Source organism: Nilaparvata lugens, chromosome 3 (assembly GCF_014356525.2).
Source record: "Nilaparvata lugens isolate BPH chromosome 3, ASM1435652v1, whole genome shotgun sequence".
NCBI lineage: Eukaryota > Metazoa > Arthropoda > Insecta > Hemiptera > Delphacidae > Nilaparvata > Nilaparvata lugens.
The window spans coordinates 71685711-71704813 of NC_052506.1; the positions used below are offsets into that span (position 1 = coordinate 71685711).

At 35.7% G+C, this 19103-nt stretch overlaps 1 protein-coding gene across 1 annotated transcript in view; it reads right to left on the minus strand.

Moving 5' to 3' along the window:
- LOC111046550 (neural-cadherin) overlaps positions 1–19103 on the minus strand; it is a 680352-nt gene that overhangs the window by 502458 nt on the left and 158791 nt on the right. Inside the window, exon 6 of the mRNA XM_039422881.1 lies at positions 6901–7147. Coding sequence (XP_039278815.1) covers positions 6901–7147 — 247 coding nt within the window. The remainder of the gene's footprint in view (positions 1–6900; positions 7148–19103) is intronic.

Consider the following 19103-nt stretch of genomic DNA (forward strand, 5'->3'; position numbering starts at 1 on the left):
ACTTTTATTAAGTTTACGAACATGAAACTCATGTGTCCCAAACGACGTTGAAAACTTTCTTTCTGCTTCAGCGATTTGCAACAGGAAAACTTGCAGAAAACAATTTTTCCTGGTCCGATAGCTGTCAGACTTGAAATTTTGACAGCCTTCAGCCGGAGAGAAAAACTGGGATTTAAAATCGAACAAGGGCGCCACTTTTCTCCATCCTCTTACAGCATGGGGAAAAGCTAAAGGATGTGAATGACAGATGAAGCTCGAAGAAAAGCTACGAGTTTTTCCACTAAACGTTATCGGCGACCGGCTACGACTTGCGATTGTCGGCCTGGCTAGAAGTTATGATTTTGGAACGGAGACAAACTCTCGGGGATTAGGGAACAGAATCCCCCTACCACAATCCCTCGATGTGAGAAGGACCTCTCCGTTGTTGTTCCGGGAAGTGGATTAAATATTTCACACACAGGGAGAAGGGCACGGTGATTGTCCGGGTGGTCCCTGTTAGGGGGTTCCCTGGTGTGGTTGAGGAGAGTGGGATCGATAAACGTGAGGGAATCGCGAAGAAACCGGGAAGAGAGAGATGGAGGAGAGAGATGGACTTGTCGCGAGAGAGACTGTCTGCAGAAAATGTGCGGGAAGTGCAAACAACCCCCAAATGCTTCTAGGAAACCTCCTCTTCCTCTCCGCAATTGTGGGGGGGGGTGGTAGGGGGCGATCGACATCCGAGCGTTGATTGCGTCTGTGCTGATTCAGTGCTGAGACGCCGGCCTTATTCTTATTCACTCTCACACCGCGGCGTGTTGCATCGCATCTTAGCGGTGGCGTCGCCAGCACTCCATCAAAAACACGTTCGCCAATAAAAGAGTTATCAACTGCTAAACCGTGGAAGGCAAAGGTTGTTTTCTCTCCAACCTCCATCTTCACCCTCTTCTTTTCTCAGCGTCTTTGATTTCGCGCCCTCAATTCCAGTCTGTTTTTCTTCAATGGAAACGCTGAAAAGTATTTAAAGCGCTGTAGCTACGAATCCGTACCGTTACCCTTTGCTTTTATGCTTGAAAACCTGAAGTAAATTCTATCCGATTTCTCAAAAAGTTATTCCTTTCTAATGATATTAATGACTAGTTGAGTTTCACAATCGAAATTATATTTTAATGATCATTGCAAATAGCACGGATACTTTTGTCGTTTTGATTATGATGAAAATAATGTAAGAATTGAAACTCATTCGCGATTATTTAAATCCTCTTAGTATTGATAATGAATCGTATCAAATCAAATTCATTTGACATGAAATAACAGAGAAAATGGACAAGATGAGATATGCAAATGTATAGAAATAGAATATCCATTTGCTAAGCATCGTATTACCAAGATTGTGAGTGGAGCTCGTAAGATGTTAAAACTATACCATTCTATTACAGTCATATTGTGGCTCAACATTAACATACACTTTCTTTATTAAATGATACATCATGAAAATGGTAGGAAGAGCAAAAATAAGGTAATCTTGTGCTATTCCTCTCTCAAACTTATATGAGGTTACATAGTTGGAAATTTGTTATATAATAATTTTGACACATTATATTTAATTATAATGACAGAATTCTATTGGTTCATGATGATAAGACATTCAATCATGGAATTGGGAAATTATTCTCATTTGATACACTTCATAATGACGTGTGAAATAGTACCCGAATATTTCAAAATCTTATTTCTAGATTTGTTAACTTGTAATAACGACATATCAGGGTTGAATCATAAACGAACGAATTCAACACTATTATTTATAGAAAATTACGTTTTATTTAGTACCAAGATAAGGGGTCGGTCGTCATGATTATCAGTGTATCTCAGTTATATCAGTGTATCTGTGATATTTACATTTGGTAACAATATTTGTAATTGGATGAGTGCTCTCTCTCTTATTACTCTGTGAAAACGAGGAGAAGATTCCTCAAAGGAGTAGACAAGGACGAGGACATCTGAAAGCCGTTCTTCAGAGAACGCGTCTGGAAGGAAAAGATTGAATAAGATTACACGAGACGGTAGTAAGCTCTTCAACAGAGAGTCGTCTTTTAACCTTTCTGAACTTTTCCAAGAAAATTATAATTAAAATTTCATTCATATTCGAGTAGGAAATGAAAACATGGAACGCTGCTTCTTGGATTTGATTTCAACGTATCTTGGTCGCTTGTGGAAATGTTATTAATCACTACTTGGTTTGGCTGGCTATACCACTTCTGATAGGAGGCTATGCATAGGGGGTACTATCATCGTGCAATACTCACTTCATAATATTGAGCACCACGAAATATTGTTGACTAGCATTTTATACATGCAAATGATATGCAAACTATAAATCACTTGTGATATTAAACCGAGAAAACTATGTCGTACAGCGGTTGAATAATATCCAACTGCAGAACATAGAATCTGTGATTTACTGAGTGAATGAGAACATAGAACAGACTACAGAAAAGGGCGAATCTGAAGTGGTTAAAGTAATGAATTCATAATGGAGTACTGGATGAAAAATAGAATAGTTGTTATATTCTACTATACTCGTATTAGGTTGATATTTTCATTACAGTTGAAAACACAAAAATATGAAATTATTCAATTGCTGAGCCTATAACTTTCCCCTCCTCTACATGTTTAGATTAATTGATTATCAAATTGGTCATTCCACTATTTATTCATGTACGTTGACTATAGACAAGCATTGTATAGCCTATGTATCATGTATCTTGAGAGAAATATGTCCAGACAATATATTATATACAACTTAGTCAAATAATTCGATTATAGTGAGGTTCCACAAGGACCACAACATTGAAATTTTTCTCTTCTATAGTAGGCCTACTTCAAACAACAACATTTATTTTTGATACATTTTTCTGTCAATTTCGCCTTCAATTATTTATTTATTTATTTTATTTTAATCACAATCACAAATCATAATTGAAATATGATTGGGAGAAGACAACAGGCATAGCCCAAAACTGTCTTCTCCCAATTTTTTACAAATAAAAGTTTCAAAAAAGGAGGTGAGATTTCACTTTTATCTATTCTTGTTACTTTTCTATGTCAATTTCGTTTAATATACTTTCAAAGTAGTCACTATGAAAAAGTGAATATGTCAGTAAACCTTCCCATTGTGATTGTCTCCAAGATTAGATTCTATAATCAAAGTAATACTGTACAAATCCACTGTGTGTAGTTTTACTATTGACTCAGGATAATCCATACAGCACTCTGCTCGAATAAATAGGTTACAATAAGGCTGCATGCTGTCACCTTCAATTCATTGACATGCTGCTGAACAAACAAAGGAATTGTTTCTAGAGCTTAGCATGATAACAACTACGGACTTTCTGAATAGAAGCTAGAGAGAATAGAGTTCAGCTAATAACGTTTGATCCAATTAGCGCGATGGAAGTGAACGCGTCAAAAGCAAACGTACTGTTGAAGCTGTTGATCTGTTGAGGAAACATCGTCAAAGTCTGCAAAAAGACTGTTAACATCGCCGTACTCAGAAAACAACGTTAAACATTCGTCTTTACCATATTATACTGTTCATAGCACCATATAAAATACATTGGAATGGAATTGTCTTTGATCGTAATGTTCCTCGTGCGAAATGCATCGTATGTTGTTTATTTTGTGCAACATTTTGTATGATTTGTATGATTATTTTTATATTCGTAATATTTGCGCCAAGTTTTTTCATACAATCTCTTTTAAAAACGGAACAATTCGCCCAAATGAACATGATTTTGCCAGTCGTCATTTTCATGGGCTATTGATTGATTCACATATTCTACTGATTTTCATCCACAATACTGTTGGCTTTACAATAATTGCATGGTTATCAATTTCTTGCTTTGTTCATCACCTTCCAATTTCACTCATTTTTCTATTACTGTTTATACAGTTTTGATAGCCAATGATTTTCATTTTGGCGACCAGATTTCACAGAATAATCTAGTAAAAAGAGTTTGCAAACAGTCCACGAAGTTGTCTACGCGATTAGATGAGCTGGAAAGCAGAAAAGTAAAAAGAAGGAAATGCATGCTCGTTGCTGGCAGGAGACTAGCCAATTCCACTCTTCTCTAGGAAACTAACCATCCTCTTTTAGTCATCTATCCCATCGACTAATCTTACTAATACAAGCTCAGTGAACGATTGGAGCCCAGTCGTTGTCGCATCCAACTGATGCCACAAACGTCTTCAAAGACAAGTTTGCAAGTCTTCTGTGAACCTTTCCATCGGAACTATCAGTTGATTTGGAAACTTCTTATCTTGTTATGTCCTCCTCAACTAACTTGGACAGCGGTTAGTTTGCAACAGTTGCTTGGCTAATAATGAGATCTCATTCGATCAAGTGGATTGCTAGTGCGCACACTGCGAAGGGATAAACTCAGAAAGAATTAAGGAATCGCCACTCAACTCATATTATTCTAATGAAACTATGAACAAGTTTTTCGAATAAATGAAATCTCAAAATTGGTGAGGAAATATGGCCTAGAATTATCATTTGTGATTGATTTTTCCATTTAGAATCTTCTTCTACAAATTTTATGAAGTCTTCGTAATAATTCACTGCAATGTCCATGGATAATGATAATTCTCATTACATTTATATTCGAAAATTACAATTTTGTGACACATAGGCCCGATTGAATAGAAGCCTGTTGAATTTTAATCAAGATCAAACGCCACGAGAACGAATCAGAGAAGCCTTCTCACAATCAGCCTTCTCACAATCACTTACAATCAGAAGCCTTCTCTGATTGGTTCTCGTGGAATTCAATCATGATTGAAATTCAACAGGCTTTTGTGCAACCGGGCCATACACGGAGGAATCAAGAGAAATTGATGGATCGAATGAGATATTGAGATTCTTCGTCAAGAAACGAGTATTTCTTCTCCAGTTAACAAGATTTTCTACCGGAAAATAACGATTGTTTATTACTAACTTTCAAGTATTTTTTAAATCCAAATATACAATATATATTCTTCGAAGTATTTTCAGAATTTTTTCAAGTATTTTTTTCAGTAGGCCTTGAAAAATTCCTCGAAGAAGATTCCTGACATTCTGAAGCGGCACTTGAATCACAGTCACAAGTCACAACGATGCTCACTGTGTACACTGGCCTCAGTTGTAATTGTAAAGCTAGATAAAATATTTACCAAGGACGACGAATCTTCTGTAAACAATTCAGACGTGCCACCTGCTGTTTAGTACTACTAGAAGAGCCGCAAACATCACTTTTTCTATTTATTTCTTCATCTTGTGGCCGCCGACAACAGTGAAAAGTACACACAATGTCAGAGCAGTGGAATGCGGAGTAACACAACTCAACAATCATCCGTCCTTGTTTAACGCTCATGAATTTTATAGTTTCTCGCATCCAAGAGTTGTGTTGATTGATCACACTTCTTCCCACACAATTAAACCCTCTCCCACCACTCTCATTCCATCTCTCCTTCTCCATCCCCACCTCTTACTCGCTCTCATTCAACTTCTACCAACCCCTCTTTTGGTTTCACACTCTTTCATCCGTCCCACTATACTACTTCCGGCAACATTCCCTCACACCCTTCGAAACTCACTCTACTTTTACATGTCTGATGAATTAAGTATCTCAATTCCCTGATGACGGACATAAGGTGCGCTCCCCACTACGTAACTGACGATAATTGTTTTTAGAGCTGTAATAACAAAGGGTTCGAACTTGAAGGCTCGCTTGCATCGGAGTTGATTTCATTACTGTGAAATATTCATACTCATCATTACGTGCAATATTTAAGAGGTCTGATATCGCATTCGACCCCTTATAATAAAGATTGACTCCTATCTCACACAGTCAATTTACCAACAGGGTGAATTTCCTCCGTTGATTATGATTGTACAAGACAACATAAGAGTAAGTCTAGACATTCATATCACAGGAATATCACCCTTTCCATGAAAGTGATTATAAGCATAATAGAGTTAGTGAAAAATACCATAGTATATCATGTTAAATTGGATGTTCACATTTTTATCATAGCCTGATTATCATTATTATCAGCGCCCTTGTCTAGGTACTAAAAACCCATCATATATGATGTTGGACTCGATCAAGAATATAGTATATAGTAGCTTGATAGAAACAATATAAAAATCTTGAAGTACCCTTTTTTTTGAAAACTTAAAAATAAAATATTTTTTTTCTTTTATAACCTGACAATGGTGTGATCACCGAAACTAGTTATTGAACTATTTTAAAGTTTTTAAAAAATAAAGGGTACTTCATGATTTTCATATTGTTTTTATTAATTTACAAAGTAGGCCATGTGAATGAAGTGTTTTTGATAGTAGCTATAAACTATCCTTGGAACTCGATATCAGGACATAAAATTCCATGTCATTTCACTAATATGGAAGTCAATACTGCAATAACGTCGTATTTTTTACGGTTAAGCAAGATTCTATAAAATTGAAGGTTTTCGAAAATTAAAATTTCTCAGATCGATATTCATCTTATTCCAAGCTGACTATATTCTAATATGATAATATAGTACCGTTTACACAGTGACAGTTTAAACTAAATTTCATTTTAAACTGGATTAAATCCACATCGAGCCTCGTTCATTATAATGTGATTCATTTTGAGTTTAAACCACCAGCTGTTAAATTCAGTTAACGCTTCGACTCAACAAACGGCCCTTAGCTTGACGAAGGGTCATATATGCACCATCTCGGTTTAAAAGGAGATATATAAAAGCTGTTGGTTTGGATCCGGAGTTAAATACATTATAATAAATCAACCATGCCATCATTATGTAATAGATTAGCGTTCAACGTAGATGGTTGATAAATGGTTCTAAGGAAGTTATATTAGTGACTTGACTTACTCGGAGTCCTTCTTCTGGTTCTCGGGTATTTCGGCCTCGTAGGTGGGCATGTAGAACTGAGGCGCACGCTTGCCACCGACGATGGACAGACGCTCCTCGGGCGTCGACTGGTAGCGTCGCTCGTCGACGCGTCCATTCTGATCCTCGGCCTTCACATAGAGCACATACTCCATGTCCAGCTGGAACGGATCTGTGCCGCGGGTCCGCACCACACCTGACCGCTCGTCCACCTCGAATCGGCCTCCGGCTGTGAAAAACAAACATTCAAATTAGATAAGTATAGAAATTGAAAATTTCTCTTGAATTTCATGATGATAATTAATTTTCTGGGTTGGGTGTCCTAATTATATTATGATATGAGTTGAAAATTTTCTTTGAATTTGATAATATAAATATTTTCTAGTGGGATGTCAATCAGAAAAACTGAAAACTAGTGAGATTGGATGTCATAAGGCATCACTTTCAGCGAAGTTTTTTGACCAGATCACTCCCGTGCTATCGGATGGGCACGTTAAATTGTCGGTCCCGGCTGAAGTATGACAGTCGTTAGGCCCATTGACGGCTTAAATTATATATTCAGGCGGTGGGACCTTCCCGAAAGGGACTCCCCACCAACAAAAGCCATACGAATTTACTTTTTTACTTTCAGCGAAAAGAAAACAGAGAACAGAAAAGGATTGTATCTAGCCTCATATGATTATTATAGAAATCACTAGTACCCTCGTTTAACCTTTTCATGTTTAAGAGATACGTAGTCATTTCTATAACATAATGAGAAATAGTAATCTCTAAAATAATCAAAAAACTCAAGTTGCCCTATTAAAGTAGGCGCACACAAATCGTCATCGGACGGACGGCACGCATCGGACGATTAAATTTTATGCATTGTTTGAATTGGAGTGCATCAATTGAAAACAATGCATCAAATCATCGTCCGATCCGTCCAATGCGTGCCGTCCGTCCGATAACGATCAGTGTGCGCCTACCTTTAAAATACTACTAGCCTGATAACCTGATCTCTGGCGTCAATGAGCTGAAAGGTACAGCAGTACTGAATTTCCCGACTAATTGAACATTTCAATCTGAGTATTATAATCGATTAGTCAAGTGTAAAGTGTAAAGTAATATTACCGGTAAGTGTGAAGTGTAAATGCGTTTTTAAAAGTTTTCAAGTTTTTTATGCGTTTTTAAGGTGCACCTTAGCACCTTGTTCATGCTAAGGTGCTTGCTACACCAGTTATGTTTTTTTTTTGCAATATTTTGTTCAATTTATGTTTATTGGGCGAATAAATTATTATTATTGATTCGGGAAAGAAATAACTCAAGGTAACCTCATTTTTCCTCTCCAGTCATTATAATAATGTGCGAGTAGTAAATAAATATCGGGGGACCGAGCTTTGCTCTGGAGTGTAAAAGCATAGAAAATTTGTAACGAAAGATTGAATTTATAGTTTATATTTATTTATTCATTTTCTCAGTCGTACAATTATTTTTACAGTTATATGAGGAGGCACAACAGGCTTACGCCCAAAACTGTCCCTTATCAAATTTATACTACAGTCCAAATCAAAATCCAGGTGAAGCTACTATCACTCATCAAAATAACAATTTATTCACATCATCAATTACAAATAGATATACTATGAATTCGATTTAGAATGATATACTATGTTTGCTACAATATTTGTTAATATACTATGTATCACTAACAGCATCTAGTTACTATTTTGGACTTTCTGAGGTAAACATGTTTTCTAAAAAGAAGAGAAATAAACGAAAATAAATTTCTCTTGCTGAATTTTTCTTCTCGTGAGATTAGCTGGATGATCCCACACACATACACTTGTTCACTCTCTTCCATTACGGTATCAACAGACGACAAAATCTCCAGCTGTTTTTCCAAGGACGTATTCATCTTTTTAATGTCCTTCAGCGAGTTATCCAAGGGTTGAGACCTAGTGCAATTGAATCTTCATATCATAAACCCACTTTGTTCCAAATTTTTTGAATCGTTATAGCCGTTTTCGAGATCCGTTGAACATAAATTTATACCCATAGAGCCATATAACCACATAACCATATAAATATATATGGAGAAATTGCTTGCTTAATATAATAGGATAATACCATCTTTCTTCTAGAAACACAATACATGACTGTCTTGTAGATTGAGTTAACGATTATTTGATTATGAGATTAAAATTCATGAGGATAGTATAAAAATACATGTTATTAGTAGCTTCATAGAACGACTAATCTTCAACAAATCACAAAAATCGCTTCCACACGTTTGTAGCAAACAGTAGTTAATCAGGATTATGAGTCCCGCGTAGACCTAGTCATTTTTGGTACAGAACAAGCCCCTTGTCGTATTATAAGAGCGTATTATGAGCTAAAACCCGGACTTTGTGTAATTAGTGAGACTGTGGTGAAGATAAATTGGCCCGGCTTGTTTTGTGGGATTGAGATATGGAAAAATCTTGTTCCACGTACGCGCAGCGCAGTGCTGAGTTTCGTCAAACAAATATGCCGCGACGCAATTTCGTGTGCAACCTCAAACACAGCCACAAACTCGCTGCCAGTTTGCAGAGCGTGAGCTTTACTTCGCAGAGAACACAAAGTCACGCCGGCACTAAACATACGCGGTTAATCACGTCACAGCTCACAATAGGCACAAAGTAAATCAACTCTAAGGTTCTAATTTAATCAAGCCACACTAAGGCCAGGTTGGATTCGATGGCGGTTCTCAGTTCCCGATTTTGTTCAAATAAGATACATGGAAAAAAATTCTGAATAGCTCTGAAAGTACTAACTCACTATACAAAAAAATACGACTACAACACCAGCTGAACGTTTCTGTATTTGTATCCAGTTTGTATGAGGTTGTGAAATTTATAGTTTCTATTCACTAATTTTCTTCGGAATGGAAATCCACCTTTTCCATTTGGTTCATTTCTGAGAAAGCTGCGAGATAACTCATGCAGAATGTACATAATATTTGTAGAAGCGTGAAAGGAGCGCTCTCAAAGTGAAACTTTCATCGCCTTATTTGCAATTCGTTCGGACGCACAAAGACTAATGATATTTTTTGTGTATAAAAGACCGACATCATTATCATCAAATTCAACTCTTTTTAGATCAAGAGGTTTTCCTCAGATCATAAGTTTAGTTCTAATTGCTAGTGAAAACTCCATAGGGAATCCCTGTTGAAAACTGTTGTTTTAGAAGGTGTCTGGAGACCAATAAGTCTCATCATTGGATGAATAAATTTGAGAGGGTTGTACTGACTTTTTAGTTGTGAACGAGAATATCATTTGAGAGAGAAAAAGTAAACAGAATGAAGTACACAAGCTTCGTAGTTATTGACATCCAAAAAAGTAGAATATTTAGAAACTTTCTATTAATCAAAAACGCTTTCTACGTTCTTAAAATGTATACGCTCTCAACGTTAATTTATTATTTTTTACGTTCTACGTTATAAATGATAAAACGTATTTTTTACGTTCTACGTTATAAATGATAAAACGTAGAACGTAAAAACTAATGAATTAACGTTGAGAGCGTATAAATTTAAGAACATAGAGAGATTTTTTGGATTAATATCGAAATGTTATATCATTTAACACACTAGCCTCCAGATTTCGAGGCATGGAATAACTTAAATAATATTGTTTTTAGTTCTACAAAGAAACTGTTAACTGTTGACGGATGAATCATGAAAACGGTCGCAAATGAGACACCTGAAGAAATGTATACTTCATGGATAAAGTCTGGGGAGCAGTTTGACTCAGTGATCGCGCTGATAAGCTATCGCTCAGATAAGTTAAGAACCATGCGCCTATAACTCACGTTGGAAGGGTGACCGCTTGAGCCAACTCCTCTGAATATGATTCATGAGTTGTAAAATCGCTTCTCAATGGTTCGGAGCCCACCTAAAACTGTAGGTATATTCATCTCTCATTATCACCCGCCTCATTACCGACGCACAAGCCTAGAGCTCATGTGAACATCACCCTCAGCAAAAGATACCCTAAATATCCACACAAAGTCACGTATCCTTTGTATACGCTCCAAATTCTTATGACCAGAAAAGAATGTTATCTCTCCTCATTAACCTATTCGTGATCAGAAAGGAATGTGATAATTTATTCAATCGAATTGTATATTCGATAATATCACAATGTGGAAAGTAGGCTATATCATCACTTTTTCAACAAACTCTACATAAAAATACCCCTCTGAATCGCCAATCATTTGGCGTACTGATGTTCATGAGGGACTCGCATATTACCAAAATTAATAAAATAGAATAAAATTTTATTGGTCATAAAATATTCACATGAATACATTGACTTCGTCAACTTTTTAACACTAAAGTAAGTCAAAGCAAATACAAAAACACTAAGATCGTATCAGTACAATACAATGACATATGAATCACATAAAACGATTCCAATCTATTCTGAAATAGTCATGTACGGTATACAAACATTCATCTATCAAATCTAGTGGAAAGGGACAGTTTGGGACTGCACTTGTGGTTCCTTTCCAATAATTCTTCATAAACGAAATATGTGTATATTAGCCTGAATTTAGGCCCTAAATCATAAAACGAATTGATATTATTATAATTCGAGAATATAGGAGAATCACTCTCAAACACATTGAAATCAACTCTGTTTAATTGAACGTTATAATTTGAAAACTTGTAGAGATAATACATCACAGGTAGGAAATTCAATCATTGATGTCACCAGCGGAGGTAAAATGAAGCCTAACCAGCACCAAGCTGATGAGAGATAGCTAACAATAAATTCAGCAATCAACCAGATAATGGATATTGAATGACGGGTATCAATCCTATAGCAAATTATCCGGCTCTGTGGATCTGTTTGACAGATACAATTTTAACCTCAGTGTGCGGTTTCGTTTGACTCATGGCGACAAATCAATACATGAGTGAGTGAGTTGATAATTGGGAGCTAAAGAGAAAGAGAGGAAGATAGGGATAGATCGATTGATTAGGAAGAGACAGAGAGAGAAATTCAGGATGACATGCGTACGAGTCCCACTGGAGTAGGTATGTTGTGACCTCAAAATTTCATTTCCAGTAAATGAAGGTGAAACTGAAAGTGGTAAGAGCAATCCTACACAGATAATAAATCTCGTCAATTGCACAGCGATTTTCCGTGTACCTTTCCTGAAATTGCGGATTTCCAAACAATGTTCATTCTGGTTCATGATGAGAGAGTGGATGGGATGAGAATGATTGAGTAATCAAGTGTGGAATAGGAAGTGTGATTGATAACCCATTTTGATATTGATTGCCTTGAATGATGGAAGAAAGGGAGGGGTAAGTGATACCACGGACTACGAATGTGCAGGGGATGCCCATATTTTTTCAATGGCCCATTTATCATAGTTTCTGATCATTAATAATAATAATTGACTATCATGTATCAAATGATTGACTATCATGTATCAAAAGTCCCATAACATAATTTGATGATGTTAAATGCAAGGGAAGATAGGCAAATCAAAATATGAACCAAAAATTATACAAAAGCTAGATCAGGATCCTAATTCTATTACGATAATGATCTATCAAACTCATCATGCTAAAACAAGAGCCTAGCCTATAAATTATTAATTATTCTGAACTTTAAGAATAACACTTGTACTGATTACAATATCCAATGAAGAGAATCCTCATTGAATCCATTCATATGTTCTACGTTTTTGAGACCAGAAAAGAGTGTTATCTCTCCTCATTAACCTAATCGTGATCAAAATTGAATCTGATAGTTTTTTAACGTACAATTCAAAATATTCAATACGTACTTTATAAGATTATGTATTCCGATACGTATTAAGGTGCATACAGATAATTATACGCGCTGATATACAGATATAAAAAGCTTGACATCAGCTGTTTAAAAGTAAATTGCTCATGTTCGCGGTGCGTAAATCTGTACGCACCTTAAGGTACACCTATTAATTATTTGTAATAATTACAAATGGTGGAAGAATTTCAAGAGTACGTTTTATCCAACACTGTGGAAAATTGATTTTTAGTTTGGAGATCCTATTTTCAAAGATATCAAAAATACGTCTACTAAAAAGTGTTCATGACTAAGAAAAAATCACTTCATAAACGTAATAAATTACCTCTACTATCATTATGGTTACTCAGATACACGTTAATAATAGTGATTATCAATTAGTATATTATTAATATTATCAGCAAAAGATGAATTGATAGCAATAAATACTATCCAATTTAGTTCTCATAAATCACTCCATATACGTAATTGATTACCTCTAATGGTTACTCAAATACCCATTAAAATAGTATGCTCTGGTCATTGAGCTCTCATGATATAGACCCTTGAATGATCATTGTACCCTAGATGTAACACCTAAATCCTGTTAGAATAATGGTGGATAGAGATGAAATAAAAAAGTGAACCCAAAAAATGGCACAAAAAGCGCTGATCTGCAAGGCACTGAAAAAGGAGGCAGGTGAAATGGTGTGGCCAGCTAATGCTGATTGATGAGGTGCACTATTGAGCCTAGTTCAGCGCTGGACTCGGCCTCCGTTTGAGGTAGACCTCAGAAAAAGTGGAGCGGATATATCAGAGAGGTTTTCGACAAGAGAAGAAGAGGTTGTGGGAGATTGAGATGAAGAGGCTGCCACTGAATCGATGGGTGTAAGTGTAGTTGATGGGTCGACGTCTTCAAGCGCTTCCCAACTAAATAGGGCGAGAAAGGAATAGAAAGAAGACGACAAGAAAAAGTACGGAAGGGAGGAGAGGAAAGCAATTATCTGGAACGCTTGAGAATAATTACTTGTGAAATTTTAACACAGAAAATGATTAGAATTAGTTAGAACTAGCAGTTGCTCCTGTTAAGCAGCTAGTTGGCTAATAACTTCTGAAACTTCACAGGCTACGAGTATCAGATTGAACGGTTGTAATTAATTCCTTGAATAACTAATCATAAATTCTAAAATTTCTCTCAAGGAACTGCTCTTGTCTTGGAACTTCCTTATGGGGTTAAATTTTGAACACAATGATCAAGATCCGATGCAGGAGACAAGATGCTTTTAATTTTAATATTGAATGAAAAAGACTAAGAAATTATCAAAAACTTTCCAAGTATCAATAAATCTGTGGTTTTTTGACAATTTCTCAGTCTTTTTCATTCAATATGAATAATTACCACAATATCAACTCCTCAACAACACAAAAATGCGTTTAATACTGGAAGTGGATTCAGATTAACTAGTCATAATACAGATTCCGTGGAATAAGTAGGTATTACTAGACAATTATTATGAAAATTTCAATCAATAAGAGAAAGAACAAACCTGGTTGCATGAAAATTTCAATCAAGTCTTTACAAACAAAACAATCTTGAACGAGTTCTTGGTTCAGAGAACTTTGAATTTGAGGCGTGGAGCCTTTTCTAAACTTAAAACGAATAGTAATTGAATGAAGGAAGTTGTCTCATGAAAACTTCAAACGACTTGGTCTGACGTAGAGAGCAACAGCAACACCCTCATTTCTTCAAAAATTGACTCCTGCCCTCAAGCTCGCATAATGTTAGGAGCTAGTTGACGTATAATTTATATTCAGAGACATTGCCAACTTGAGTGTGAAATAGAACGGCCCAATTTTCTCAGAGTCTACACATTCGAGACTCTTCAACAAGTTGTGTTCAATTGAGAACTATTGCTGAGCTTCAAGCATACTGTATCTAGTACCAGTACAGATTCCACTTGTAAATATTGCCTGTCAGTGTTGACGTTAACATTGGCTGGATTGATAAGGGTACGAAACGAGTATACAATCAAATTAACGAGCCCGTTAAAGCGTTGCATTCATGCATTCATTTTCCTTTTCCACGTCAGTTGATGGCACTGGCATATAGGGAGTAGTCGGCTCCTTCAGAGTAATAAATCAAAGTCACCTGCAGGCACTGGCAAGTGTGTGCTCGCGCGCGTATGTATGCCTATATTATGAAAACAAACACTGGATGAACATTATGAGTGAGAAGGGTGTCTTCTCGAGATAGAAGCACCAGAATCGATGAAGAATCATATGAAATGGTTCAGTCAATTTGTAGGAAAATTTCGATTTAATCGCATTTTATGTTGAAATAAATTATTTGGAAGTCATTATGGCGAAATGCTAACTGGTAATTGTTTGAATGCTGATTGATTAGTCATTTCCGATCTGCCACAATTGAATTTTTCAAGATACAGCCTACATATATTCTAAGCAAGAGGTTTTTTTTTCGAGTGAGAACATGAAAATAAGATGATATTATTATAAATGTTTTAATTATTGAATGTATACACAAATAATGAAAAGTTTTTGATCAGCTGGTTTATCACACTTGAAAAAGTTTTTGATCAGCTGTTTTAGCACACTTGAAATTTGGCCAATCTGATGTGATCTGAATGTCAGTGGAAGTTTAGGGTGGTTTAGGTTAGAAGTTCTATCCTTCTCTGAAAATCGAATTATTTGAATAGTCGATAATATATATCTTATCTGTATTTTATTCATTTAAATAAAATGATAGTATATTATTACAGAATACTTTATTGAATTCTAGAAGCATAAAATGATTCCGTTTATCCACCATGTTCCGTGATAAACGCTTTACTAGGAGGTTTGAGGTTAGATTCTATTATACTCTGAAAATTGAATTTGAATAGTTTATAATATCTTATTTGTATTTCATTTATCCAAATAGAATGATAGTATCTTATTGCCAAATACTTTATTCAATTCTAGAAGCATAAACTGATTCCGTTTCATAAACTATTTTGTAAACACATTCACATCAAATCAGAATCAGCTGACTTCAAGGTTATTTTACAGCCCTAGGGCCGTAAAAATTTTACCGGCCTGGTCAGAAAACAATCACTTTCGGCCTCCATATGACGCACGAAAACCAGCTCATTACATCCAAGTGGGGCGAAAAAACATTTTTGCCTGTGTTGCAAACGCTATTTTTCGCCACACCAAGAAAAAACTTCCCAATATAAAAGAAATTGAAAAATAAATAAAATTCAAACAGCCTATTTTGATAGTTTGAATCTTGGTTATGACAACTTTTACTGTCAATTAATTCCAATATCACTAATTAATAATTTACAATGACCATTTTTTTATACTATTAATATTTCGAACAATTGTTTGAATTTTTATAGCTCGTGCTTTGCGCCCGGTGCAATATCTCATGGATAGATGGATGAATAGAATTTTCATTACTATTTTGAAATAATGAGACACAGTTTTGTCTCAAAATATATCTAAAAAATTGATTGAAATTTGAATTATAGTAACTAATATAAAAAAATAGCTAATAAAAGTAGAAATTCATCGACAAAAAAAATGTCATTGACCAAGATTCGAACCTAGATCATGTTGTTGTTCACTGAGCTTTGAGTTCTGATGTATTACGCCTTTACGCTCTCGGCCATTGTGTATTGTTGAACGTGGGGGCTGACTGATAACCCATTTTGATATTGATTGCCTTGAATGATAGAAGAAAGGGAGGGGTGAGTGATACCACGGACTTCGAATGTGCAGGGGATGCCCATATTTTTTCAATGGCTCATTTATCATAGTTTCTGATCATTAATAATAATGATTGACTATCATGTATCAAAAGTCCCATAACATAATTTGATGATGTTAAATGCAAGGGAAGATAGGCAAATCAAAATATGAACCAAAAATTATACAAAAGCTAGATCAGGATCCTAATTCTATTACGATAATGATCTATCAAACTCATCATGCTAAAACAAGAGCCTAGCCTATAAATTATTAATTATTCTGAACTTTAAGAATAACACTTGTACTGATTACAATATCCAATGAAGAGAATCCTCATTGAATCCATTCATATGTTCTACGTTTTTGAGACCAGAAAAGAGTGTTATCTCTCCTCATTAACCTAATCGTGATCAAAATTGAATCTGATAGTTTTTTAACGTACAATTCAAAATATTCAATACGTACTTTATAAGATTATGTATTCCGATACGTATTAAGGTGCATACAGATAATTATACGCGCTGATATACAGATATAAAAAGCTTGACATCAGCTGTTTAAAAGTAAATTGCTCATGTTCGCGGTGCGTAAATCTGTACGCACCTTAAGGTACACCTATTAATTATTTGTAATAATTACAAATGGTGGAAGAATTTCAAGAGTACGTTTTATCCAACACTGTGGAAAATTGATTTTTAGTTTGGAGATCCTATTTTCAAAGATATCAAAAATACGTCTACTAAAAAGTGTTCATGACTAAGAAAAAATCACTTCATAAACGTAATAAATTACCTCTACTATCATTATGGTTACTCAGATACACGTTAATAATAGTGATTATCAATTAGTATATTATTAATATTATCAGCAAAAGATGAATTGATAGCAATAAATACTATCCAATTTAGTTCTCATAAATCACTCCATATACGTAATTGATTACCTCTAATGGTTACTCAAATACCCATTAAAATAGTATGCTCTGGTCATTGAGCTCTCATGATATAGACCCTTGAATGATCATTGTACCCTAGATGTAACACCTAAATCCTGTTAGAATAATGGTGGATAGAGATGAAATAAAAAAGTGAACCCAAAAAATGGCACAAAAAGCGCTGATCTGCAAGGCACTGAAAAAGGAGGCAGGTGAAATGGTGTGGCCAGCTAATGCTGATTGATGAGGTGCACTATTGAGCCTAGTTCAGCGCTGGACTCGGCCTCCGTTTGAGGTAGACCTCAGAAAAAGTGGAGCGGATATATCAGAGAGGTTTTCGACAAGAGAAGAAGAGGTTGTGGGAGATTGAGATGAAGAGGCTGCCACTGAATCGATGGGTGTAAGTGTAGTTGATGGGTCGACGTCTTCAAGCGCTTCCCAACTAAATAGGGCGAGAAAGGAATAGAAAGAAGACGACAAGAAAAAGTACGGAAGGGGAGGAGAGGAAAGCAATTATCTGGAACGCTTGAGAATAATTACTTGTGAAATTTTAACACAGAAAATGATTAGAATTAGTTAGAACTAGCAGTTGCTCCTGTTAAGCAGCTAGTTGGCTAATAACTTCTGAAACTTCACAGGCTACGAGTATCAGATTGAACGGTTGTAATTAATTCCTTGAATAACTAATCATAAATTCTAAAATTTCTCTCAAGGAACTGCTCTTGTCTTGGAACTTCCTTATGGGGTTAAAATTTTGAACACAATGATCAAGATCCGATGCAGGAGACAAGATGCTTTTAATTTTAATATTGAATGAAAAAGACTAAGAAATTATCAAAAACTTTCCAAGTATCAATAAATCTGTGGTTTTTGACAATTTCTCAGTCTTTTTCATTCAATATGAATAATTACCACAATATCAACTCCTCAACAACACAAAAAATGCGTTTAATACTGGAAGTGGATTCAGATTAAACTAGTCATAATACAGATTCCGTGGAATAAGTAGGTATTACTAGACAATTATTATGAAAATTTCAATCAATAAGAGAAAGAACAAACCTGGTTGCATGAAAATTTCAATCAAGTCTTTACAAACAAAACAATCTTGAACGAGTTCTTGGTTCAGAGAACTTTGAATTTGAGGCGTGGAGCCTTTTCTAAACTTAAAACGAATAGTAATTGAATGAAGGAAGTTGTCTCATGAAAACTTCAAACGACTTGGTCTGACGTAGAGAGCAACAGCAACACCCTCATTTCTTCAAAAATTGACTCCTGCCCTCAAGCTCGCATAATGTTAGGAGCTAGTTGACGTATAATTTATATTCAGAGACATTGCCAACTTGAGTGTGAAATAGAACGGCCCAATTTTCTCAGAGTCTACACATTCGAGACTCTTCAACAAGTTGTGTTCAATTGAGAACTATTGCTGAGCTTCAAGCATACTGTATCTAGTACCAGTACAGATTCCACTTGTAAATATTGCCTGTCAGTGTTGACGTTAACATTGGCTGGATTGATAAGGGTACGAAACGAGTATACAATCAAATTAACGAGCCCGTTAAAGCGTTGCATTCATGCATTCATTTTCCTTTTCCACGTCAGTTGATGGCACTGGCATATAGGGAGTAGTCGGCTCCTTCAGAGTAATAAATCAAAGTCACCTGCAGGCACTGGCAAGTGTGTGCTCGCGCGCG